At 51.4% G+C, this 24497-nt stretch overlaps 10 protein-coding genes across 10 annotated transcripts; 5 read left to right on the forward strand and 5 right to left on the reverse strand.

Annotated features, from left to right (window-relative positions):
* Window positions 1-1540: 1540 nt before the first annotated feature.
* Window positions 1541-3635, forward strand: SCP_0606440 (Catalase; the record flags this gene model as incomplete). The annotated part of the gene is made up of 11 exons (XM_027759777.1): window positions 1541-1664; window positions 1719-1769; window positions 1824-2003; window positions 2056-2213; window positions 2270-2563; window positions 2619-2768; window positions 2824-2918; window positions 2969-3109; window positions 3169-3251; window positions 3310-3435; window positions 3508-3635. The coding sequence occupies 11 exons, from the start codon at window positions 1541-1543 to the stop codon at window positions 3633-3635; spliced, it is 1530 nt and encodes a 509-aa protein (XP_027615578.1).
* A 1332-nt stretch (window positions 3636-4967) lies between these two features.
* On the forward strand, window positions 4968-5760 carry SCP_0606450 (60S ribosomal protein L23-B; the record flags this gene model as incomplete). Its single annotated transcript, XM_027759778.1, has 5 exons — window positions 4968-4980; window positions 5099-5308; window positions 5445-5515; window positions 5569-5646; window positions 5713-5760. The coding sequence occupies 5 exons, from the start codon at window positions 4968-4970 to the stop codon at window positions 5758-5760; spliced, it is 420 nt and encodes a 139-aa protein (XP_027615579.1).
* A 1001-nt stretch (window positions 5761-6761) lies between these two features.
* On the reverse strand, window positions 6762-8128 carry SCP_0606460 (hypothetical protein; the record flags this gene model as incomplete). Its single annotated transcript, XM_027759779.1, has 2 exons — window positions 6762-7067; window positions 7121-8128. 2 exons carry the CDS (start codon window positions 8126-8128, stop codon window positions 6762-6764), a joined length of 1314 nt encoding a protein of 437 aa, XP_027615580.1.
* Window positions 8129-9055: 927 nt separating this feature from the next.
* SCP_0606470 (hypothetical protein) lies at window positions 9056-9651 on the reverse strand (the record flags this gene model as incomplete). Its single annotated transcript, XM_027759780.1, has 4 exons — window positions 9056-9146; window positions 9197-9340; window positions 9408-9536; window positions 9587-9651. 4 exons carry the CDS (start codon window positions 9649-9651, stop codon window positions 9056-9058), a joined length of 429 nt encoding a protein of 142 aa, XP_027615581.1.
* A 436-nt stretch (window positions 9652-10087) lies between these two features.
* SCP_0606480 (O-methylsterigmatocystin oxidoreductase) lies at window positions 10088-13026 on the reverse strand (the record flags this gene model as incomplete). The annotated part of the gene is made up of 12 exons (XM_027759781.1): window positions 10088-10246; window positions 10298-10413; window positions 10464-10554; window positions 10609-10612; window positions 10673-10864; window positions 10945-11077; window positions 11132-11239; window positions 12285-12355; window positions 12411-12430; window positions 12487-12524; window positions 12569-12799; window positions 12852-13026. 12 exons carry the CDS (start codon window positions 13024-13026, stop codon window positions 10088-10090), a joined length of 1338 nt encoding a protein of 445 aa, XP_027615582.1.
* A 1663-nt stretch (window positions 13027-14689) lies between these two features.
* Window positions 14690-15264, forward strand: SCP_0606490 (NUDIX domain-containing protein; the record flags this gene model as incomplete). The annotated part of the gene is made up of 3 exons (XM_027759782.1): window positions 14690-14777; window positions 14842-15047; window positions 15109-15264. 3 exons carry the CDS (start codon window positions 14690-14692, stop codon window positions 15262-15264), a joined length of 450 nt encoding a protein of 149 aa, XP_027615583.1.
* Window positions 15265-16279: 1015 nt separating this feature from the next.
* Window positions 16280-16668, forward strand: SCP_0606500 (hypothetical protein; the record flags this gene model as incomplete). The annotated part of the gene is made up of 3 exons (XM_027759783.1): window positions 16280-16330; window positions 16385-16555; window positions 16603-16668. 3 exons carry the CDS (start codon window positions 16280-16282, stop codon window positions 16666-16668), a joined length of 288 nt encoding a protein of 95 aa, XP_027615584.1.
* A 1295-nt stretch (window positions 16669-17963) lies between these two features.
* SCP_0606510 (hypothetical protein) lies at window positions 17964-19454 on the forward strand (the record flags this gene model as incomplete). Its single annotated transcript, XM_027759784.1, has 2 exons — window positions 17964-18086; window positions 18168-19454. The coding sequence occupies 2 exons, from the start codon at window positions 17964-17966 to the stop codon at window positions 19452-19454; spliced, it is 1410 nt and encodes a 469-aa protein (XP_027615585.1).
* Window positions 19455-21039: 1585 nt separating this feature from the next.
* SCP_0606520 (hypothetical protein) lies at window positions 21040-21195 on the reverse strand (the record flags this gene model as incomplete). Its single annotated transcript, XM_027759785.1, has 1 exon — window positions 21040-21195. The coding sequence occupies one exon, from the start codon at window positions 21193-21195 to the stop codon at window positions 21040-21042; it is 156 nt and encodes a 51-aa protein (XP_027615586.1).
* A 59-nt stretch (window positions 21196-21254) lies between these two features.
* Window positions 21255-22221, reverse strand: SCP_0606530 (hypothetical protein; the record flags this gene model as incomplete). Its single annotated transcript, XM_027759786.1, has 3 exons — window positions 21255-21600; window positions 21660-22070; window positions 22124-22221. The coding sequence occupies 3 exons, from the start codon at window positions 22219-22221 to the stop codon at window positions 21255-21257; spliced, it is 855 nt and encodes a 284-aa protein (XP_027615587.1).
* Between the last annotated feature and the right edge of the window lie 2276 nt (window positions 22222-24497).

Raw genomic sequence — 24497 nt, forward strand, 5'->3', positions numbered from 1 at the left:
TTGCTCACCAGCGCTAGAGTCTGTTTTCCCTGTGCTTGCGGTTCGATGAGGAGTAGGTATATATGAGCATTCTGTCGAGGTGAGCTTCGGTTTGTCGGTCGTCGTCATGAGAATAACTGTGCGAAGAGTCGGTCTATCGCGAGATGTCGAAGTCCGACGTCTATTGTGAGGCAGGAGGCAGTCCTTTCCTCACCTTGATGATGAGGCTAAAAATATTGTAGCTTTTCGAGTTCTTGCACTCAGCGGCTCTGTTGACCCTTCTCTGTGATCGTGCAAATAATACCTTTATTTCCAACGAACGCGTTTAGTGGCATCGCAGGCAATTTGACGTCGTGGGTACGGAACTACGAAGAGAACCATTTATTGCTTTGTTTTCTCCGTTCTCACAATCTTCGGGCCGCTAGATGTTACTTCACATCTGCGTACTTCGCATATTGTTTTCTGCGCGGTATCGCAAACACGTTGCTACAATCTGAACCCCCTCGGCGCACGATTCCAATCAAGAATACCGAGAAGAGGGTAGTCACTCGACGAGTATTTGAGAGACGGTTGACGTAGGTGTTGGTGAGTGGTGTACTGCACGTGTCACTTTCTAGCGCCTCGACATTCGATCACAATGGCAAGTGAATTGTTTCAAGCTTCAGGGGGCTGCTCCGACGTGCTGTCACCAATAGCGAATGATCGATTACCAAGTGACCTGCTAAGCACGACTTTCTGAGAGTTCACAGTTGCGGAACCCGGTGCGTGGTCCACTTTCGTGGGTTCTCCGTTTCACGCATCGCATGACCTTTCGACCCCCTTTCATCAGTAATCGCGACACAGCTGTCGTACGCTTGCGTATTGCTGATAAGATGGCTAGATCCACCCGAGAGTCAGCTGGATTCTCACCGAGATCGAGACACGCAGCTCGTGCATTGAACAGAAGAGTGTTTCCTCTTCTTGCTCCAGTTTCCGTGTCACAATCTTTCTTCGATCGCCCATGCAATGCTTAGCGGACTTCGGGACTTGTGCTGCGACGCGAAACTTACCAGGATGAGAAAATCACTGCCTGATTATGCACGGGGTAACTGCATTGGCTCATATCCAGACCATCATTACTTCGTGTGCAACGGCGCGAGAACGATTACCACAGGACTGGATGAATTTCACTCGCTTGACAAGCGTGCCTTCTTTCTAGGTGAAATCATTGCCATACGTGATAGCAGGCATAGTGGAACCGCAATGTCGGGCTTCCACGAATCGAGGATGGGGAAGACGGAGTCCTTCAAGCAGTTCTCGATCATCTGAACAGATGAATCACCGTCACGTGTAGAACGTCCTAAGTCACGCTCGTTAGTAAATCCGTGGTGCGTTCCACAAGACATCGTTCGTGACCTCGTCGTGATCTGCTGACCGTCGAAAGGTGAAGCAAGAAGCACGGTTCTGCGCCCGAAAGTACGCAGACTACAAATAGCCATCGTATCTCGCTCACACCTCTTCCTCACCTCTTCCTCACTTGCGCAGGATTAGTATCTATCCATCTCGACGCGCGACCATTGCAATGCCTTCCCAGCAGGTTTTTAATTCTCGTGACGGAGCAGTTTATACGACCTCCACTGGTGCGCCAGTGGGTGAACCTTACGCGGCTGAGCGTATTGGCGGGCTCGGCCCCCTGTTGCTGCAGGGTACGCTCGTCGGGATATTCTCCGAGATACAAAAGCTGATCGCATGTCTCGTAGACTTCCACCACATTGACCTGCTCGCCCACTTCGATCGCGAGCGTATTCCCGGTATGTGACTCCTGTCAGACTACCATGTTCTTCAGTTCTTACTATTGTGGGCAGAGCGTGTTGTCCATGCCAAGGGTGCTGGTGCTCACGGTTACTTCGAGGTGACGCACGACATCACCGACCTGACCTGCGCGTCAATCTTCAAGAAGGTTGGTAACAAGGCTAGGGCTACCGTTCGTTTCTCCACCGTAGGTGGTGAATCCGGGTCCGCCGACACTGCGCGTGATCCCCGCGGTAGGCTGTGTTGTCGTTGTAACTGCTTGTCCTGTCTAATGCTCCAATTCAGGCTTTGCCATCAAGATCAAGACGGACGAGGGTAACCTCGACTGGGTGTTCAACAATACTCCCGTCTTCTTCATCAGAGATCCCGCCAAGTTTCCCCACTTCATCCACACGCAAAAGCGTGATCCCCAGACGCACCTGAAGGATGCTGACATGTTTTGGGTAGATCATGTCTACGTTAGTCATCATGATGCATGGCGGCTCACACGGTACTGCAGGACTACCTCAGTCTGAACCCGGAGTCGATCCACCAGGTGATGATCCTGTTCTCGGACCGTGGAACCCCCGACGGCTTCCACCGTATGCACGGCTATTCCGGTCATACCTTCAAGTTCGTGAAGGAGAACGGCGAGTTCGTCTACGTTCAGATCCACCTCATCAAGGACGGCGGCGCCAAGTCTCTCGCAGAGCCCGTCGCGGGGAAGCTCGGTGGTGACAACCCCGACTATGGTATCCAGGGTCTGTTCGAGGACATCGAGGCGGGCAACTTCCCATCCTGGACCGTCTACGTCGTGAGTATCACATAAGGACGTTCTTGTGAATGGAGATGTGCTGACGCTGTGGCAGCAAACTATGACCACCCAACAAGCGGAGAGCTTCCGTTACAACATCCTTGATCTCACTAAAATCTGGTCGCACAAGGACTACCCTCTTCGCCCCGTCGGCAAGCTCGTGCTCAATGATAACCCCCAGAACTACTTCGCGGAGATCGAGCAGGTGCGTTCAAGAGGTATTGAGTGACCACCTGGTGCTGATTATTGGTACTATACAGGCTGCATTCTCTCCGTCCCACCTTGTTCCCGGTATCGAAGCCTCTGCCGACCCCGTTCTTCAGTCCCGTCTCTTCTCCTACCCCGATACCCACAGGTCAATGCACTTTTACTCATTGCCGCCGGAGACACTGACTTTATTTGCAGGCACCGTCTCGGCACCAACTACAACCAGCTGCCCGTGAACGCGCCGATCGCGCCTGTCGCAAATTTCCAGCGTGCTGGTGCGATGGCATTCGTCAGCCAGGGGGCGCGCCCAAACTATCAAAGCAGCCTGGTGCCTCTCACGTATGTGATTCTCCAATGCAGGTCTCGAATGCTCCAGCTCATTCGATTTTTTACGGCAGCTACAAGCCCAAGCCATACGCGACCGTCAAGCATGAGACGTGGCTCGGCGCTGCCAACGCCGACTTGAGCTTCATCACCGAGCGTGAGTGCGGTGTTACTGGTGTTATGTGTTCGTACTGACGAGTCCTCTGGACGTGCAGTCGACTTTGAGCAGCCCCGTGCACTGTGGCAGAAGGTGTTTAACGACACGGATCGGGAGCACTTTGTGCACAACGTCGCGGTCCACCTGGGCAACGCAAAGAGCGCCGCAGTGAAGGCGAGGCAGCGTGCGTGATCTTCTCTTACTTACCCTTCCCACATCCCTGAAACGGTCCCGTTGATCTTTTTTGTGTTATCAGTATCCGTGTTCGCCGCTGTCGACCAGGAGATCGCCGACCGTATCGCGAAGGCTATTGGTGTGCCGACCGTCCCGCCCCTTAAGGTTGCGTCGGCATCGGAGGCTATCCGTTTCAAGGCGTTCGCCTGAGAGCGGTGCGCTGCAGGTACATTCGGGAAATCGGTTGGAATCGTCGCATCATTTCGTGTCACATTCAATTGTATGATCAGCGTGTATGCCATGAGATAGGTAGATCCAATGCATGTGTATGTCTGGTTCGTTCCTCGTTTGGGTGAGAAGCGAGGTAGCATCGCCGAAGATATTGTCCGATGTTCTCTTGCAACATTTAGTGACACAATTACCGCAATACGAGCGACAGACCATGAGACGTATCTACATGCGGGATCGCGTCAACATGCAGCGCAATGACGATATTGTTTCCCTGCTTATGTGGAAAGACTATATTTCGCGATATTGCACAAAATGAAGACGACCTGCATTTTGTATAATATAGCGGAAGTCAGTCTGTGACAGTATCCAGGCAAATAAAGTTCAGTTCTCGTACGGTAGAAACCATGCTCCTGCAATTATAGCACAAGGGAGGGTGAGTCTGCATATTCGGAAACCAGATATTTCGTGAACAATATGGCACCACACCTCACGAAAGAAATGCAGCCTTAACCGATGTGAGGGGCTCGCTTAAGACAGCAGACGTTTGGCAAGCGTTTGCGAGCACTGCGATTCCCGAATTGCATTGAGCAGGATATAGATGACAACCACGGGACGCGAAATTTGACTTACTTGTATTTCTAGAATAAGGCTGCAGACCAGTGGCTGTTTCAGGATCTCCCGAGAGCAACATACTCGCCTCTATGAATCAACATGTTCAATACAACGAAACAACGAAACATCGATATGAAATAAGTCTGAGTTGGTTCATAGATATGTAAGTTCTGCGGTGTGCCTCTTAGCCGGATTTTCCAGATTGTCTCCTGGCGGATACAAATTTTAATAAATCAGCAGAAAACGTGCGTCAAATCCATTGTAACGTGTCACGCTTGGCTGGGGAACTGCATGAAAAGGCTATAGGCTTTTCCCACAGCATGGAGATAGAAAGTTGGTCTCTATCATAATGTGAAGAATACTTGTGTTGACAATATGGTAGACACAGGTTTTTGTGAAAGTTGCTGTGGAACAAGGAGTTAGCCCACAAGTGCGGAGCGCGCAAAACGTAAGCACGTGATAAGTATCTTACGTACCTGAGCTAGTCATATAGCGTAGTTAGCTAATATTACTCGTTTCATCGTTTCATCGAGATACGTCTAAACTTTTCCTAGGAGTTCGGCAATTTCCTCAAAACTGTACAGTTGATTTCGGCTTCTCTCGGCAACAAACTCTGGATACCGGGACAGTCGTGGATTCTAAACATCCGTAAGTTTCAGGACTCCGAACCATCCGTACGTTCTTCAGGACTTCAGCAAAATGTCGAAGCGCGGTGAGTGAAATCATGCTTCATGTTACTCTGCGCATGCTCTGACATGTCCCCCATTTCTCCTAGGTTCGTATTTCTATCCATTCCGGGTTTGCGATGCTGATACTCTCGTGTGGAACAGGCTCAGGTGCCTCTGGCAACAAATTCCGTCTTACTCTTGGTTTGCCCACTGGAGCCGTGCTGAACTGCGCGGACAACAGCGGTGCCAAGTCGCTCTACGTGATCGAGGCATATGGCACGGGCTCGCACCTGAACCGTCTCCCCGATGCGGGCGTCGGTGATATGGTTGTTGCATCAGTGAAGAAAGGAAAGCCAGAGCTAAGGAAGAAGAGTGAGTCTTTTGTTCGTACCTTCTAGCGTTGCGTGTTCTGGGCGGGGGTGTGGACTCGGTGTAGGAGAATCTCGGGTGTTTTGGTGGTAGAGCGCAGGGTGAAGGTTTACTGACAGTATGTGCTTCTGTCCTACAGCCATGCCCGTTGTTGTTGTCCGACAGCGCAAGTCGTGGCGTCGGCGAGAGGGTCTTGTACTCTACTTCGAGGTGCGTATTTTTTTCCCAGTGCGTCCATACTTCAGCTGATTCTGTGCCGCCAGGACAACGCCGGAGTGATTGTAAATCCGAAGGGTGAGATGAAGGGCTCGGCCATCACAGGGCCAGTAGCAAAAGAATGCGTGCGTGCTCCCATTTACCATCTCACCGGGTCCCGGTCACTTATACTTTTTCTTCGCTACATACAGGCCGATTTGTGGCCACGTATCGCGGCGAATGCGGGCACAGTCGTATGAGCATGGATGTTATTACTAGTTTCTGCATATCTTCACCTTCTATATCGCTGCATCTGACTATGAGATAATGCATGTCATGTCATCATGTCTCAATATGTCTGTGCTCGTTCTTTGGTGTGTGTTATCACTAGTCGCCCACGGGAGGCAATTCACTTGGGCGACGAGACGATGGTAACAAGCCTTTTCGTATTCACGATGTTTGACATGACGATCTTTCTTGGGTGCCGATGCGTGATATAGATCGTCGACAAGGCCGAACACGGTGAGCCGCTCAGTTGTTTCTCGTCTCCTAGTCATCAGAGAATCTGCGTCTGATGGAAAGGTATTATGCGGAATTTGATGTCACTGCAATTTATCTCTGTGGCTCGAGTTCAATCTCTTTGTCATATGACCTAGCGCGCGATTGCGCGTCCGCTCTAATTCCGTGAGAAGGCTCGCATATAGCGAGGAACGACTCTTTCATACCTACTAAAGGCTGGTTCACGAGTCTAGCGCAGGCTGGTATACGTCCATATCAATAACCCGCACGATCTATGAGGGAATAGCTGTTGTACGCTCTAGATCTCGCCCCCATACACGTACATAATGAGATGGATATGAATGCATTGGACAGATACATACACAGGTGGTCTCAAGAGCCTCGTGGCGTATGCGTCAGATCTAGATCTATCGGACTTATTGCTCATGACCATGAAGACAAGATATACATGGCTACATAGGTGACGTTGGACAAGAAGAAAATAGGCAAGCGTGAACTGGATCACAACTTAGACAACTTAGACGGGAAGGAGATAGCGGTATAACGAAGTGACGATGTACAGCCAAAAGAAAATCTGAAAAAGCGAACATTCTTGACGCAAGGCACTGCGGTGAGCTAGAATATACGTGCAGGAAATACGCACAACGACCAAGAAGTGGTGGGCAATGGGACGCGTGTAGGACGACAGAGTCGGGTGGAAATCTATCCGGAAGAAGCGTGAGGCCAACACGGTGGTTGGCCGTCAAGCAGGGCCCATCGTTGCTAGCTGCGCCTCTAGCCCATCACCCTCCTGTCGAGAAAGCAAGCGGAGCTGGGGAGTATCTCCATTTCTGTCCGTCACACGGAACCAACGGCAGACGTCATGACGAGGGAGAAGCAACGGCCCATCGAATCCGACGTCTTTCAACGTCGGGAGTACCGCCGCGACCTCCCGCGCAATGCACTGGAGGCGTGAGATGTCGCAGTGCAAGGCAGTGGGCCAGCGATCGCCGTGGCACAACGAAAGCGCGACGAGGGGGAGCTTCTGGACGGCGTGTGCGATGGAGAGCTACGCCATAATGTCAGGATGGTACAGCAATGATGGACTTCGAGCCGACCTACCGAGCGCGATTCGATGCTCGACTTCGCTAAATCCTCTCGAACTAATATTTTGAGGTACTTCAGAGCGGGCAAGACATCCGCGATATGCGGGACAATGTCTCGGTGCACCTGACACGCGAGCACTACAGGCGACGCACGTCGAAGCATGTCCAGTGTGAGGCGATTGATTTCAGAAGATTCCCTGGAGTAGGGGCAACGGAGCACAAGTCGGCGGATGCTTGAGAAGAGCTCTACAGGGATATCTGCCTCAACATAATCCAGGAAGGCCCAATGTGGGCCGTGGTCGGGCAAAAATGGCCGGCTCGCCATGGACTTGAAATGCCGTACATTGGGGAACGCGTATGCGAGGCGAGAGAGCGACGTAGAGTGGTCAATGTAAGCGACATGGAGTGTGCGCACATGCGGCCAGACAACTTCGGCGTTTAGCTTTACGAAACCAGAAGCTCGCCGTATCTCGAGCGTCTCAAGACATTGGGCGAATTTGTCAAGAGCGCCTTCACAGGTGTACCCAGCTTCATTCCAGAACGTGTCGAGTATGACGTGGCGGGGGCGACTGGCCATTTGTGACAACACCGCGAGAGAGATTTCACCTATGCCCCGGAACGAAATCTGCCGCAAAGCAGGCAGAGCGGCTAGCACGTTCCTGAGTGATGGCCCAAATAAGAGGAGGTTTTCCAAGTTTCTGACGCTCAGAGAATCAAGACAAATTGCACGGCGTAGTATATCGGTCAGCGCACAAACACTTGCACAGATGTCTTGTTCGTGAAATATTTGGAGGGCGAGATCAAGCCCGTGTATGCAGATGGGGCGGTGAAAGGGTTCGGCCAGCACGAAAGCACAGAATCCGGCGAGCTGCAGGGTACTCTTAATCGTCACTTCTGAGAGATACTGGGGAATCGCGGCAGAATACGCGTATCTGCATGTCCTTGAGAATGGCAGGACCTCGCTGGGTGGCATGAAGAGAATGATAGCTGCGAGGACGTCGTCGTTCAACGACAACAAGGACATGACTGTGCAGAACTGTGATGATCAGCAGCCCGGCCGAGACGTATGAAAACTGAGCATCGCCCTGATGACAACTCACATCGTGACTTGTCTGGTTCAAATGGTGTTTAAAGGCAAACAACTTCAGGTCGACTGATGACCGGAAGTACCAACAAGGTTAGGACTGTCAATGAAGGTCACAAAGTACACTCTTAAATGCTCACCCCGAGAAAAAATATTGCTGAACGGTATTGATAACGATCACCTGCGTGCCACCACCGTCGATATACAGCGCTGAAAGGCCTGCTCCTCTCCTCGCCTGGCTGAAGCACGACGTCAGCGGTAAGTCCCGGGCGCCCCTCCGTTTGACGTACGAATGCCCACATTCATTCTGTCATTTGATAACCTGTCATTCTGCGAGCGCATCTCATTCACAATAACAAAAAGGAAGCTGACTCGCCGCTGAACGTGACCAATCTAGAGCGTCTCCTCAAAGCTATCGCGGAGATAGCTGTGTTGCTCCGGTACTCATAAGTATCACGTATAATAGATCACGACCACGCACTTCGGGAACAGGAACATCCCCCTTGCCAGAAAGAGAGAAAGGATATTCAGATGCAGTCAGGTAATGTTACTGCTGGAGAGAAGGCAATGACGGGACAGAATTACATGATGCGACCACCGAGTTCCACTCAGACTGCAACACCTAGCGTATAGAGCTCGTGGAAGAAAGAACCAACAGGACGCTGGCAGGATGTGCCCAAACCCGACGTTAAGATTTGAGGATGAGCTCCCAGAGCCAACAAGTGGATTTGAGCACACGGGATCGACGATGGTTCTCGGAGCTAAACTTTTTGTTGCCAGAAAGACATAAAATACAGCAGACTGCTTACACGCTAAGACATCGGACTGAGAGACAGCGGAACGATGACGATCAACCCAGTATGATCACTAAGCAGCGGCGTACGCGTTCATCTGTCGTACGATGTCAACAATTGCACTGGATCGTGGATGAATGAAGCATCGGAACGGAAGAGCACGACTATCTCTAGGTCAGCACTCACGCCAGCAGGAGCAAGGTAAGGAGCAGACCTGGCGAACCCTGCTTGAAAGGCGAGCGGAGGTGTGATATCGTTGCCGTGTACGTCGCGCGCCTTGGTGATTTCCATCGTGGCTATGATGCTTGCGAAGGCGATCCACATTCCCTCTTCGGCAAACAGCCGGCCTGGGCAGATGCTACGAAGAAATTATAGACGATCAATGCTCAGTGACGATGTCCTGACAATGAGTAGGTGCATCGTACCGTCTGCCGAACCCAAACACGAATTGCCGCGGGTCTCTCGACGCGCTCGTCTGTGAGTCCATTTCGGCGAACCGTTCAGGACGGAACTGCTGAGGCTTTGGATAGAATGTCACGTCTTGTGACATGGCCCTGCAGTCTGATATAAGGAAGCAATCATATCTGATGACACCTACACCGACCAAATGTTCGGGATGACCATAGTGTCTCCTGGAATACGATATCCGCGATATTCGTCGTCCTGCATAAGCTGATGCGGAACACCTCAAAGGTAAGGTAAGCAACGTGTATGAGAATGAGAGACTTCAGGAACAGACTCCAACCTGTCTGAGGCTGTAGGAAGCGAAACGTTCCAACTACAATCAGAGACGGGTCGACACACGACAATCAGCCAAGTTTAGTCAAGAGAACATGACATGAGAGTACCGATAAAGCTCCTTCAAGATACACTCAAGGTAGGGTAGGTTCTGGCGGTCTTCAAAATCAGGAAGACCCCCGTGTTCAACTACCCGATCCATTTCTTCTTGAGCCTTCTTGTAGACCTCAGGATGGAGCACCATTGCCAATAAAAACAGAGACATGGTAGCAACAGTCTATGAGAAGAGCAAATCATATAAGAGAACGGGCGCAGTCAGGCAAATGATGGAGGGTGTACCGTCTCGGTTGCCGCTTTTCGATATGTATCAGTTTGGACGCTCATACAAGACGTGGGAAAATTTAGCTCCAAACAAGACGCCAACGGTCCCCTTGATATCGTCCTCTTCTTCCTCTGTCACCCTTCCCTTGCTTGAGGCCTCCTCGAGTAGAGTCATCGTCATAGAGGGCGGAGCAGTACCGGCGGCCTAGAAACGAACGTCTACAAGGGACTTCAACGGACCACTCCAGACACGCACCATCGCATTCTTGACGACTGCATACGGGACATCCAACATGCGCCGCATGTATCCCCGTATCGTCGCTGCTTCTTTCTTGAATTCGCCCCCGGGCATCCACGAGGGCAGGTACTTCACTGATTTGCGTTGGCACTATCGACTAGCATGAGGAGGCGACAGTACTCACACACGGGGAAGAAGTCCACCAGCAGTGCTGCGGGACTCCCCACGTCGGACAATGCGGTGGTCGCGGTCCGCGCGAGTTGTACATATCCTACCTTGGATAATTCCTCACAATCTCAGTACGCCACTTCCGCGATCAGGGTTCCTACGTATCTGCAGCAACGTCAAAAACATCCTCTCTAGTTAGGAGGACAGCTGGAAGGCGCCACGTACCGCTCGATGTGCGAGACGAACTCCTCCGGAGTATCGATCAAGTTCAACAAGAGTTTATACGCTTCGCGGATCCGCACCGGACGGAACTTCGTAACAGCCGCCTGGTTTTGCAGGCCATCATGGATCCATCTGCGATGCTTGCGGAAGCGCTCGCCATACCTCATATGCGAGACCAACGAATCAATCCCCATCCTGCATATGCACACTCAATGAGACGACATAATATCGCGCGATGACTCTCGGAAAAATGATTGTGCCCGTTGCACACTCACACTTCTACATGCAATGTGAACCTTGGCCTGTCAGAGTAAATGGCGCTCTTCTTATCCAGCAACTCCTGTGCTGCCTTCAAGGAACTGAGGACAAGCACACGGGTGTTGAAGAATCGCACGTAGATGACATCACCTGGAGATTGATGAGTGTCCCATATGCTCGGAGAAATTGCAAACGACGTTTCACCGTACTGTGCACCCCAGGCAGCAAAGCCTTTCCATATCTCACTCGCGGGGACCTGATTGATGTTCCCAAACAGAGGGACAGGCCTCGGGCCCGGCGGAAGACGACACTCTTCACGAAGCCAGTATGTGTACACGTAGCGGCCCGATTACGGAGACAAGCAGGAGAGAGAAGAAAACATCCAGGAGGACGAGCATATTTCGACGAGGTTCGCTTCGATCTGAGCGACCTCGCGAATATTCGTCACCACAACCTTATATTGCAGCACAGAAAGACCAGACGCCTAGCTGCCTGTATTGTGCTGGGGACGAGTCATTCTTCAGGGACATGCGTTGCAGGGCCATAGATGGAGACGGAGCTCTGTCGGAGCCAGAAGCTGATACTCGTATGTCGATGAACGCCTGTTAGAAGGTTATTTGACCTCGCTAAGGGTCGATGGATGCATATAGCCAAGAGAAGCGCTGGTGCCACTGCGGGTTTACGTTGCCCTGGAAAGGTTCTTGGCGAGGCATATGTTCCATTAGGAGAAATATCCGATTCAATGAAAGGACATAGGGCAATAGAACGTGCGAAGGGACTTCTAACCGAGCTCTGGCCGAGCGAGCGAAACTGTTTGATATGCTGTCAAGAAAGCCGTCAATTAGTCTCCAGAGATCACAAAGTAGCGTATGTTACGCAGTGAACAATGGCTCGAAGAAGTGAACAAGTCGGAGTGGGCGAACGAACGAATCGATGAGAGAGTTATATCCAGAGTCCATCGTTCTAACTTTTCAGGCGTCCTCAAGCTTGGATTGGAACATCAGCAGTCGCAGCACTAAAAGAAAAAGCCACAGCAGTTCAAAGAAACCGCAGCGTACATCGTCCCATCAAGCAACAGAACTTGTAATCATATCTGCGAGACAGTGTCGACAACTTCCCGTGATCGTGGACTGGGATGGCACATTTGAACGGAGCAGGACGGCCGGATGAGAGCATCACCCATGCGATACTGGACAGTGAAGAAATGCGAACGTAAGTACTTGGCAGAGTTCCCGAGGAATGTTACGGAAGGCGGCGGTAGCGGCGCTCACACACGGGGAGACAGTCAACGGGCAGAGCCGTAGTGCTTCCGACTTCGCCAAACTCTGCTGTCGCGCGTCGCGCGAGGTGCACACACCCTCTTCGTCCGAGTTGGGGGACTGCACGGAGTGCCCGTAGGTTAGCTCGATGGGCACGTTTCCGACATATCTGCAGGCCCGTCAGCAGGTCATATACATGCACCAAGGTAATAATCATAACGTACTGCTCGATATGTAAAATGAACTTCTCCGGGACTCAGTCAACCCTGCGAGAAGCTGGTACGTTTCGCGGAGACGCACGGGCCGGAAGTTCGCGGCCGCGCCCTTGTCCTGCAGGCCTGTGTGGATCCACTGCCGGTGCTTGCGGAAGCGCTCTCCATACCGCATGTGGGGGACCATACTGGATACCCCGATCCTGCGAGGGCGGTGAGGTGCTCCTGTCGCGCGACGCAAATATTGACCGATGCGCGATACACTTTCATATCGACGTGCAGAGTGAAATGCGACCTGTCGGAGTAGATCGCATTTTTCTTCTTGATGAGGTCTTGTGCGGCTTGCAAGGATTTGAGGACGAGGATGGGCTTGCGGAGGAACTGCGCGTAGACCACGTCACCTACGGGATGGTCAGTCGATGTGAAGGTAGGCAGGCCGTCAATACAGCCCACTGTATTGTGCGCCCCATACAGACAGAGTCTTCCAGACTTCGTCTTGGGCGGTTGGTGAATATTGCCGAAAAGAAATGAGGGCTTGGGGCCCGGTGAGGACGAAGACGCCGACCCGCAGAAAGCCCATGCGTACACAAGAAGCGTCTGAGGAAGACGAACAGAACAAAGAGGGCATTTTGGAAGGGGTCCATCGTAGTGCCTCGGTTCCCTGAGAGGGAATGAACAATGTCGAGACTGCTTCATCACACTTTAACCACTGTGTTCAAGCTCGTGATAACACTTCGTCTGTATGTCATATTGCCCATGAGCATCCAGGTGTTCTGGTGTGCAGTAAGTGCCTTGCGATGCAGATGGGATGCCTGAGAAGAGACGCCGCATATGCGTGTAAACATTGACAATTACTAGTGCACGAAGATCGCGAACCAACTGCTTCTGCCATGAATGTGGCTGATGGTACCAGAAGACCAGTTCTTCGATAAAAATGCTGGGAATTGAGAAAGTGAGACAAAAGCAAGTAACGAGTTCGATAGTACGTACAGCCGGAGAGCCACGGCGATGGAAACTGTTAATTGTCTACAAACCACTCCGTTATCCACGTTGTTGTCACGTCAGAGTCGGGAGCGTCTTACAGTCGTTTGCATAAAAAACCGGAAACATCGACGCGAAATCTTTTGTTTGTCTGCGGCAAATACTGCCTTAACAAGCATCACCGAACCCCTCCTGTGACAGTAGTAGTCACACCTGGCTTATCCGCCGCTGAGAGTGGCAGACGGCTCTCTCTTCACGGTTACTGGACAATATTATAAGCACCCTATGGCCCGCGGAACCTCTGGCAAATGCCTATACACTATCCAGCTCCTCACTGCTGTACAGTTGAACACCGGTGAGCTTCTCGACTACAGACTGGTTGTCAACAGCGCACGAGAGATGGTCGCCAACGACAGATCGATGCCGCGATCCTCGGTGAATTTATCCTGAATCTCATCCAAATATATGGCGGCATTCATGTCGATGAGGGCGGATAAATATGCAATGTCATTCTCGTCGAGTGCTCGAGGGCGACCTCGCGGGAGAGCAAGCGGGTTGGTGACTTGACCGTACTCGCGGTAGAGCTGAAGAACATCGTAGATAGCAGATTTTTGATATCCAGAAAGCTGCACTATGTCGACGACGGGGAGCCTGTCATGATAATACCAGTAGGCAATGCGCTCACGCAACTGGTATGGGGGCTCATGGGTGGTACTGTTGAGTGACTGTCACACATACGACTCGATAAGGTAATATTTCGGACAAACAAAAGATTGTGCATCAGCGTTTCCGGTTTTTTATGCAAACGACTGTAGAGAGTGGAAAGGTGAGTAAGCCAGCACTGCACGAGGTCAAGAACATTCTCGCCCACAACATTAGATCTAACTCTAAACGGACATTCGATATTCAACTAACAGCAATCAACTTTCTTCAGGTCGCCAAGCAGCCAGAGGGTCATATCAAGACTCGGAGACCAAGGAGACGTGCAAAGCTAGAGTAATGAATGTTGTTCCGCAGGTCTGAGCGCATGTTTCCATTCCACGAAAACTTATTGACCTAGTAGCTATAGTCGGCCGGGGACGACCAGGCTTGGCTTGGGCTTTGGCGAAGACATCTCTGGTATAGGCGCTGGTGCCAAACAGAGACGGGCCGCCAGGGCCGCCACTGGTGGCCGCGGCTTGGTGACGGACTCGCTCAGGCTGTGCAATACTTATGAGACCGTAACTGATTGTATACGGACTCTACGACTAGGATACAGTGCCCTCTTTCTTATTTGCCAATTACTGGTGCCGGACTAAATAAGTAGAGCCATGGAAGCAAGGGTCGGCGTCGGCGTGTTCGTCCTTAACGATGAAGGCAAGTTCATCATGGGTCGGAGGAAGGGAAGTGTCGGCGCAGGTATGCTGGCTCCAGCCAATTCCAGTGATTTGTACTACAAGTGTCCATGACGCACAACCGACAGGCACATGGGCACTTCCTGGTGGGCATCTTGAATTTGGGGAGTCTTTCGAAGCGTGTGCTGCGCGTGAGTTACTCGAAGAGACTGGCCTTGCCGTCGGGGACGTCCACTTTCTCACCGCCACAAACAACGTGATGGAGGACGTGGGCAAGCACTACGTGACAATTTTCATGCAGTGCAGAATTATTGGAGAGAAGACTCAACCTGAGGTGCGACATTCAATGCGGAGGTCAAGTTCGTGTCGGACTAATGGTTTGTCCCTGTTCGCAGATTATGGAGCCGGATAAGTGTGAAGAATGGGAGTGGGCTTCCTGGGAGGATGTCCGGTCCTGGGAAGCGTCAGGGCAGGACGATGAACGAAAGCTATTCCAGCCGATCCACAATTTATTCGTGCAGCGACCTTTGTTTCGGCCAGCACATAACTAACCTCTTCCGATCGACTTTCTGGAAGTTCAATTACAATCACCTTTTCACAGAAACTGATATTGCCAATGGATTTACGGCTCCGGTCTTAGCTTTCGGGTCCCAGGATGAATCTTCAGTCGGACCTACCAGCCGTTTCTTTTTCCGCCTCCAGTCCGGCCGCATCGTGGCTGTTGGTTCCGTCCGTGGTGTTGGCCTTGCATAAAACCCAGTCAATCCATTTATCTAGGACTCCGCGCAGAGTACGCCCAGTACATTACTTTTTTCATCTGGCCTGACGCACAACAGCATATGTCTCTAGAGCCCTAAACTACAATACCACGGTCGCGTAGCACACAACGATCTCGAGATGGCGACGAGGCCTCCTGCGTATCATTCTAACCCCGTGGCTTATCAGCATACCTCTTGTAATATTTTCTATTTGTCACGAATCTCACGGTAAGTAGAGTCTGAGTAGTTGCGAAGTGATCAAGGACCTGTTCGCAGCAAGACGCGCAGTTTTTGCACGTGACCGCGTTTACATCGACTCACGCTGACTCCTAGCTGTACCTCCATATCACGGGTATACCTTCTCGCTTGGTACGTATCTGCCCTCATTCTATTCGGGCGGAAGCACAAATCTGGTTCCGACTGAGTGAATTTCCCTTTGTGCTTGTCGTCGTCTATGTCTTTATTGCGAGTGTCTTACACCTTTCCACAGACTCACAACATTGATACTCTCCGGGCTATCCATACACATAAAATGCGCAACTCGACACTCTCGGTCGTTCACCGTGTGCTTTCCGGCCGTTCAAGCTCCACCGGCCACCGAAATAGACCCACCTTTGTTCCTTCAGTTGCCCGATATGAGGTGCAGACACATCAGCACGGTATCTACTAATAGGATCCTGTCCTTTGAGAGATAGATGAGTTGGACGGCGAATTTGCGGAATTTCTGAAGGTCTTTGTACCTTGCGATGGATCCGTTCGACGCCTATCATCTAGACGGCGAACTCTCATCGAGGAAGCGTCTCGTCGTATGAATGCAATCATATCTCCAACATGGCAGTCTGCGCTTTACGACCCTTTGGTGAGCACCGCAGGATACGGTGATTTGCCGTCGATGCTCACTTTGTTATTGCAGGTTGAGGGTCTGCAGACTGTCGTCTCAAGCTATTCTGACAGAACACACCTTATATTTGAAGCACATACAAATATGCCGCTGTACTCACCGTCACACCTCCTACGAAGCACGCCCCGCAATACAACTCCCAACCCGGCGTCACAGTGTTCTCAATCTCCATCTCTAAAACAGGTAGAGTCAAAGCCGCTCAGCGTCGAATCTCGCTCATATTCGAGCAGAAGGCGCATGAGGAGGCCGATCCCCTGTCATCATCTGACGGCGAGCACATGGAGACCCGTTCGTGACTCGCACAGGATGCTCAATTGCTTTTGACGGCCTACCCTAATGGGTCGCGATTTGTGGTCGGTGTATGGTGGGATCGCACGAATATTCTACTTTGATGATGCCCCTTCCACCGTGTCTCCGCCGCTGTCGTATCGGAACCAACCTGCGAAATTGCGGGGTTTGTGTCGCTTGGTCCGCCCGATTGGTGATAACACTGTCGTTGGTATTGACGAACAGTGTCGGCGCCTATTACAAGAAGCGGATATACGGATGGAACGGCAATTGGAGCCCAAGCCCTCAGTGATCAGTCCATTGGACATTATCCCAGATCACATCTCTCTACTGCTAAAACCTCCATCTCCTTGAACTCTCAAGCAGTGTTACGCGCGACGCCCCAAGTTCTAGTGTCGCGCCAATAATCTTGCGGCGCAGAGACGCGTTATCATCAATGCCAGAGGGTCCGCTCCGTCGGATGTTGGCTTCCCGCATGCGTCACAAGGTAGAAGAACTTTATATTCATCGCGTTTAGGTTGAAGCCTACGATACGTCCAACAACGTCAGCCACCAAGGTTCGGATTTCCCGATCTACAAAAACAACTATCTATTTCTGACAGGCTAGGATTTGCGCTATGGAACGTGCTTGTGCTTGCTGGGTCCTGGGGCCATGGAAAGACCTGGATAGATCCCTTGCCGCCTCAGTTCCATTCACCGTTGGCCCCTGACGACTAGGTCGCCACGGTATACTCGACCTGGCAAAAGATATTTCGACGTCACCGACGGGTGGATCGTCAATTAACTTTGAACAAAGGGTGCTCCTTTATCTTACAACTAATCTTGAGAACTGCTGAGACAATCGGCTGACACGGCGCACTTGCGATCTTCGGCCTTCACGTTGTTGTCTGCAATGTGCTTGCTTCTGCGCCGCACTTTGGTCAGAGATGCGCGATAACGAATCTTGATTAACCTCCTGGTTCACCGTACCGGTGCGTGACGTGCAGTTTGTCACAATGGGAAAGTCCATAACTAGCATGTCACGCAACAATGTAGAACCCTCAGAGATGGACCCTAAAACTAGCAGGTGGAGGGGGGAGGATACATTGGAGCCCGCATCCACACTCACTTTATTCCTTAACTGCTCTCCAGTTCGACGATGCATAAGACCTTACAGAACGAAGATATCATGCGGGCGATCTTCCAGTCGATTTACTGCTGCCAACAGCGAGGTTGCCCGCTGCGCGATAGAGAGACTGTTGTTCGGGCAGCTCGAGCGTGCAAGGCATTCTGTACGCCCGCGTTGGACACGCTATGGAAAAACATGGACAGTTTGGTTCCTCTTGTGAAGGTTCTGGGTAACTCCGTTGCAAGAGTGCGAGTTGGTAATACGGATGGAGACGAGGACGACGATCGCGACGATGATCGCGATGAGGTATTCGTTTATGTATGTCATCCATTCGCTCTTATTATGTTACAAGTGCTCCGAATCGATCCTGATGCTGTTGTGATCGAATTTTTATATCAGATTCGCAGACGACAGGTTTCTTCCGACCAATGGGCCAGATTGTGCTCCTATGCGCACCGTATACACGCCATTTCCCTGCATGACTATCAAAAGACGGTTGATCCCTCGTTACTGGCACACTTGGTTTTCCTCGCGGGAGGGCAGCCATTGTTTCCAACGTTGTCCATGCTACGATTCAGGCAGTTAAATGCTGCATTCGGCCGCGAGATCATGGCCTTCCTGTCGACCAGTCTTAAACACGTAGAAATATCGGTTGGATCGCTTTCGACGGCACGGCCTAAAGTCAGAGAATCAAACGCCGTTCGCCGATTCCTGTGGGGACTACACTCTACAGCCACCGATCTCAAACATTTCTCTTTCAGCACCGTCGTGAAACCTCCGTTTATAGATAACGCCACGAGCTTCCCCAAAGTGGAGTATTTAGACCTCCTCGGCTGTCACTCGTCTACGCAGATGATCTCGTCCTGCGCGAACCTAGAACAGCTCACAGAACTCTGGGTATGTCTCCGCGAGAGCGACAATTACGGTGTACCCTCTTGCGTCGGATTTCCTGTCCTGGAAGATCTGGTATTTTCAGGTCTACCGGCACAGATCCCAGTGTTCCTCAATCTTATATCATCGCCTAGCTTGGGAGCATTCAAGTACAAGGATAGGATCTTGGACCGTCGCGTGTTGGGGATGCCTGACTATCTCGACGCATTCGACTTGATAGGGTCGAAGTTTGCGACAACCTTGACGTGTCTCGTCATGGACTTCCCAGAATTTGTCGACAACAGCCCGGTTCGGCTGATGAATCACATCCACCCTCTGCTGAACATACGGCAGCTGGAGATCCTCGAGCTCGCTCTGATAGTTCGGGTGGAACTGACGAGCGATGATCTGCATGCGATGGCGACCTCCTGGACGAAGCTCACGCACATCTGCATCGCGGCGTATCCGTTCGTCGAGAGTTTGCCGTCCGTGTGTGCACTAGCGAGCTTCGGCCGCCACTGCCCAGGCTTGGTTCACATGCAGCTGCCTGGTGTAGAGACGCGTACCCCGCCCTCTCTAGATCTCCAGCTTCCCAACTCTCACGGTTTGAACCGTCTGTGCTTTGCAGGCCCTAACTACGGAGTCGAAAACTTTGATGTCCCTGTTTCGAATCCCCTTCCGGTGGCGCAATTCCTCCACGGACTGTTCCCGAAGCTATCCTATTTGTCGCTGGACTCGCTAGGGCATCGTTGGGGAGAGGTCGAGCTCATTTATATGTCTCTCAAGAACGGCATTCCGCTGAGACAGTTAGATTGACCGAATAGCCCATTCGAGATCGTCTCAAGAACTCATTTCGCTAGCAGGTATTTTTTGCTGCGGCGGTAATTTTGCTTTGCTGATTCTTGTTATTATCAGGATGCTAAAGTATCTGGGCGATGTCAGCACATGAACCCAGAGAATACGTGTATATCCCATGTATGTCTTCATGAATTGCATATGAATTATTATGGTCGAGATGTTCTGTCGGAGCTTTGAGCGAAGATCGATGATGCGTGTGACGATACCTGAGATAAGTCGTCAGGCGTTCGGTGGGGGAAATTAAATATCAGAACTCAACGAGTATCTTCCGCCGGAGTAGAGATGGGAGGCGATGTCAGGAAAGCAGTCAAGGTTTCAGGCCGATAAGAGTACTTCCGTCTGTACTGCAGTAACCATGCGATAGAGATCCCGTGTCGTAGAACAGAGAGGGCGGTCGATTGTTCGGATTCGATTGGCGCCCAACGGGCGCCTGGTCACGTCACGTCCAGCCGAAGGGCCCCACACAAGGCGCATTCCACCTTTTTTCCTGGGGAAAAACCTGGGGAAAACGACAAAGTAAGTCTCCGGGAAATATCCAGGAAAAACTGTGAGAAAACAATAGTGTAAATCCTGGGGAAAAACCGTGACCCAGAAAAAGCAACAGATTTCTCGGAGACAAAACCTTTGTTTCCAAATCGGGATTTCTGCGTATCTCTTCATCAGCAAAAGTCAACTCTTGCTTACCCAGATTATTCCCTTGATTAAGGAAATTTTAAGGAGATCCTCATTATTATTATTCCTTATTCACCTTAATTGGCCAAATAGGGAAGCAGACCTCCTTAATCAAGGCAATAAGGGAGCCAAGAGTTGACTTTTCCTGATGTTGCAGAAATCCCGATTTGGAAACAAAGGTTTTTTCTCCGAGAAATCTGTTGCTTTTTCTGGGTCACGGTTTTTCCCCAGGATTTACACTATTGTTTTCTCACAGTTTTTCCCAGATATTTCCCGGAGACTTACTTTGTCGTTTTCCCCAGATTTTTTCCCAGGAAAAAAGGTGGAATGCGCCTTGTGCCACCACTATGGAGGTCGTTTGGTTACAGTTCGTTTAAGGACAGATGCCGTGATGCCGACGCGTGGCCCTCACGTGGATTATCCAGGAGACCTCAGTCACCCCTTACGTGCACTAGTATTTTTTCCTTAGCAATTCTTGCCGCACGTCGTGCTCGCCGTGCGTCGGCTCGAGCTCATCATCGCTGACGACGAGCTCCACTACATAGTATATATGCCAAAATTCTTGCAAATATTTTCATTTCCACTACTACCATTATACATTGCAAGAAGTATTTGTCTCCTGCTCCCCAACCCTCATCATCTGCTCGCGGTCGTACATGCTCATCCCGCGCGCGCCGCGCCCCCACGCCAAAGCCGTTCGGCTCCATGCGGTTTGCCCCCGCCAATATTGTGTCCTCGCGTGAGTCCGTGCCCTTTCCCGCGGTGTCTGCGCATACACAAAGGGCTCGGACGTATTTGTGTTCAGTGCCTCCGTGCCGTTCCCGTTCACCAGCGGCGCACCAGTGTTCAGTGGCACCGGTGATGAACGCCCTTACGCCATTGCGCGGTACCCACCCGGGCTCGGCGCCATCGCACATGGGTGCAGGCTAAGCCCCACATTGCATTCTCCCTCGCGTTCCCGCTCCCTCTCGCGCTCCCGCACCTGCTGCTGTCTTGCCTGCTGGCTCGTCGGCACCAGGGACTGCATGCTGATATGCTTGCATGACCCGCCACGTGAGTCCTGCCCCAGCTTCTGACTGCTGCTCTTCATGTGCGCGGGCGTTGGCGCAAGTACAAGTGGGGAAGAGGGTGACTGCAGCATGTCCTGCAGGCCATCTTGTCGGGCTTCCCAAGTTGCCCGATGGGGATCTTGCTCCACATCTCAGGCATCAGGTTCGCCATCGTGGCGGTATCCTCGATGAGTGCGGGCGCAATAGCACTAGATTTGATTCCGTCCTTGGCATACCACAGGGAGAGCCAGTGGACCAGGCCATGCAGGGCGGCTTTGAATGATGTGTAGTGGGGTTCGATGAGTCCACTGTTACCTGGTAGATGGTGGAAAGATCTGCGGCGTTGGACGAGTGCCCGATGCAAAGAATTACCTGCAGCGATACTGATTATGATAGACATGAATTACCATGGATTTCGGGCAAAGGGGCACGCAGAGCGCACCTCGACGTGAAAATGGCATGTTCATATTTCTGCGCTTCCATGTGTGGCACACAGAGCTGTGCAAGCATGTAGCTCGTGCCGGTGTTCATCCGCCACATCTCTTCGAACACCTCCATGGGCACGTCGTTGATATTGCCCAGCGGGCCAATCTTAGGCCCCGCGATGCCGTGGTTTGCGAAGAGGATGTCCGGATGCCCGATCTGCTGCACAACCTCAGCATGGAGGCGGCGCACCTCATCGTAGTTTGACAGGTCTGTGTGGAAGATGGCGAACCGCGCGTCGGAGCTGGCAATGGCCTTGAGGTCGGAGATGAGCATATCTGCCTTGGCGTGTGAGGATGCCGCCTGGTAGTGCACTGCTACTGAGCAGCCAGAGCGGGCAAAGGTGCATGCAGTCACCTGCCCGATGCCTCTGCTGTGCCAGATGTGGTGAGTGGGCGAGATATGATGTGGTATGTGATGTACTTACGTGCAGCCGGTGATGAGGACGGCAGCTTGCCCTTCAGGTTGGAAAAAAAAATAGGATGCTCCAAAGACAACATCCTATGCAGCCTGTCCAACATGGGCCTGAGTACAGCCGCGAAACAGCCTGAAGTACTTGTCAATGGGCCAGTGCCGAGCTCATGCACTCAGGCTGGATGCAGGATCGGGTGCAGATGTGCGCCAGGACAGAGACTAGCAAATTGCAGAAAAGTTGTTGTAGTTATATGTCGGGGAGCAGCGAGAATTTTGGCATATATTATGTAGCGGAGCTCATCGGCGGCACGAATTGCAGGTGCTAAGGAAAAATACAAGCACACATAGAGGGTGACTGAGGTCTCCTGGGCAATCCACGTGAGAGCCACGCGTCGGCATCACGGCATCTGTCCTTAAACGAACCGTAACCAAACGACCTCCATACACCACCACCACCGTTACTGTTACCGTTACCGCGCCGACACTACAGTCTGTTCACAGTGGCAATCCTGCCGTGACTTGTCCCGCTCACGGTGGGGTTCGACGCAGGGACTGCCGGTGCCAGAAAATATTAAAACCACATCAGCCCCTATTATTCAACATTTTGATGTTCACCATCTGATGCTTTTGCTTTATTCTTTTCTCTTCCTCAGTGCACTGTCAACTCGGTGCCATGTCCTCTGCATCCAGGAGACTCTGTCTCAATAGGGGCTCTGACTGATACACACCATTCTCATGCAATGCCTCTCAGTGCCGTTCTCTCCTCCCCTATCGATTTTTCGTCATTCAACTTTCCATCGACCCCAGTTGCATTGGAAGCAATCACCTTCGCAAGCCCTCTTGCAGTACAACATCATCTGTTGTGCACCTTGATTGGTGACCATCTGATGACTGGCCATCATTGGGAGGACATGGATCATGGATCATGAAGGATTGAAGTTGGAGCCAGTGAGTTTGTGAGGGCTGCATTTGTATTCATGCGATTTGTGCCGTGGATGACTGGGAAGAATGATGGACTTCATGGCTGTGGGACTTCGGAATGCTTACAGGTACTTCAAGGAGAACAGGTGCATAGCGAGCTTCAGCAGAGCTGCAGAAGGACTTTACTATTGCATTACTTTACTTTACTTTACCATACATACTTTAGCTGTAGCTGACGAGGTGCCTTTCTGTACCTGAGCCACGTAGTTGGCGTAGTCAGCTAATTTCATACGTTTCCCAACTTCCGGATCTTTGAAATCCAATTAGTAAACATACTTAGGTTTCATTAGAGACATTTGTTGACATTAGAAACCCTCCTGTAATTCAGCAGTGGGATAAGGCAATTGGCACCCTGTGCCCGACGCCCAACATCCGACTGGCACCGCGGCGCCGTCCTCTTTCGACACTGATGATGGCGCGGAATGTTCAGCGCGTCGAACATCTTAATAGCGACACTCAATTTTGTTTATTTATTGCCAGTTTATTGCGTCACTGGTCCTAAAAAGGACAGGCGGCATGGTACGGCAACAGTCTAAGATAGGAAGGTGAGAGGATGTAGCATGCTTATTCGTAGAAATAAATGAATTTTTTATGCAAATACATTCAGACTTGCAAATGGTCTGTAGGCCGGAAGAGTGAGCGCAGTCCAGTGGTAATGCTACATGGCTTCTCAGAACCAGTGGGACTTCTCCCTGTGTACACCGGAGTCATGAAACCAGCGGTCTGAAGAATGGTGCAAAATGATGTCGAAGAAATCCTCAGACTTCACTTGATCGTACCGCCCCCTGCAACCGTATCTGCCAATTTGCACTTGCCGGATTTTGAGCATGAGTTCAGCAATCGCCAGGGCCATGATCTCTTCCTCGACACTGCAAGCATCTGCCAGGAGGAGTGCAGCAACAGCTTCAAGGTCCAAAGCAGCTGCTGATGAACGCAAATGTGCATGATGGCGCCGAGCCATGTTCAGCAGGGCCACGCTCGCTCTGTGCAAGCGCTAATGTTTAATTTCAACTCCGATCGGAATTAATCTATAAAATGCGGGTAGGGAGGAACATTTCATAACGTCTAAATCTGGACACCATCACATCTCTTTTAGGCAGGAGCGAAATAAATAAACAGCGCAATAAACAAAATTGAGTGTCGCTAATACTAGTACTTGCAGCCTGCACGACATCGCCGTCTGCGTTGAGATTGTCATCGGAGTATGGGCTAGGCCCGACCAACATCCAGGCAACAGCCCAAGACACTGCAATCTACTTACAAGACTTTACTGACTTATTGCAAATGGGGCCGACTACTCCGGCGTGAGTACAACTAAAAACCGAGATGACATGACATGAGCGCCCGCAGGGCGCCAATCGAATCCGAACAATCGACCGTACACTCGAACGATACCCAAATT

The sequence above is a fragment of the Sparassis crispa genome (genome assembly GCF_003851025.1).
Source record: "Sparassis crispa DNA, contig_000005F, whole genome shotgun sequence".
In the NCBI taxonomy this organism is placed as follows: Eukaryota; Fungi; Basidiomycota; class Agaricomycetes; order Polyporales; family Sparassidaceae; genus Sparassis; species Sparassis crispa.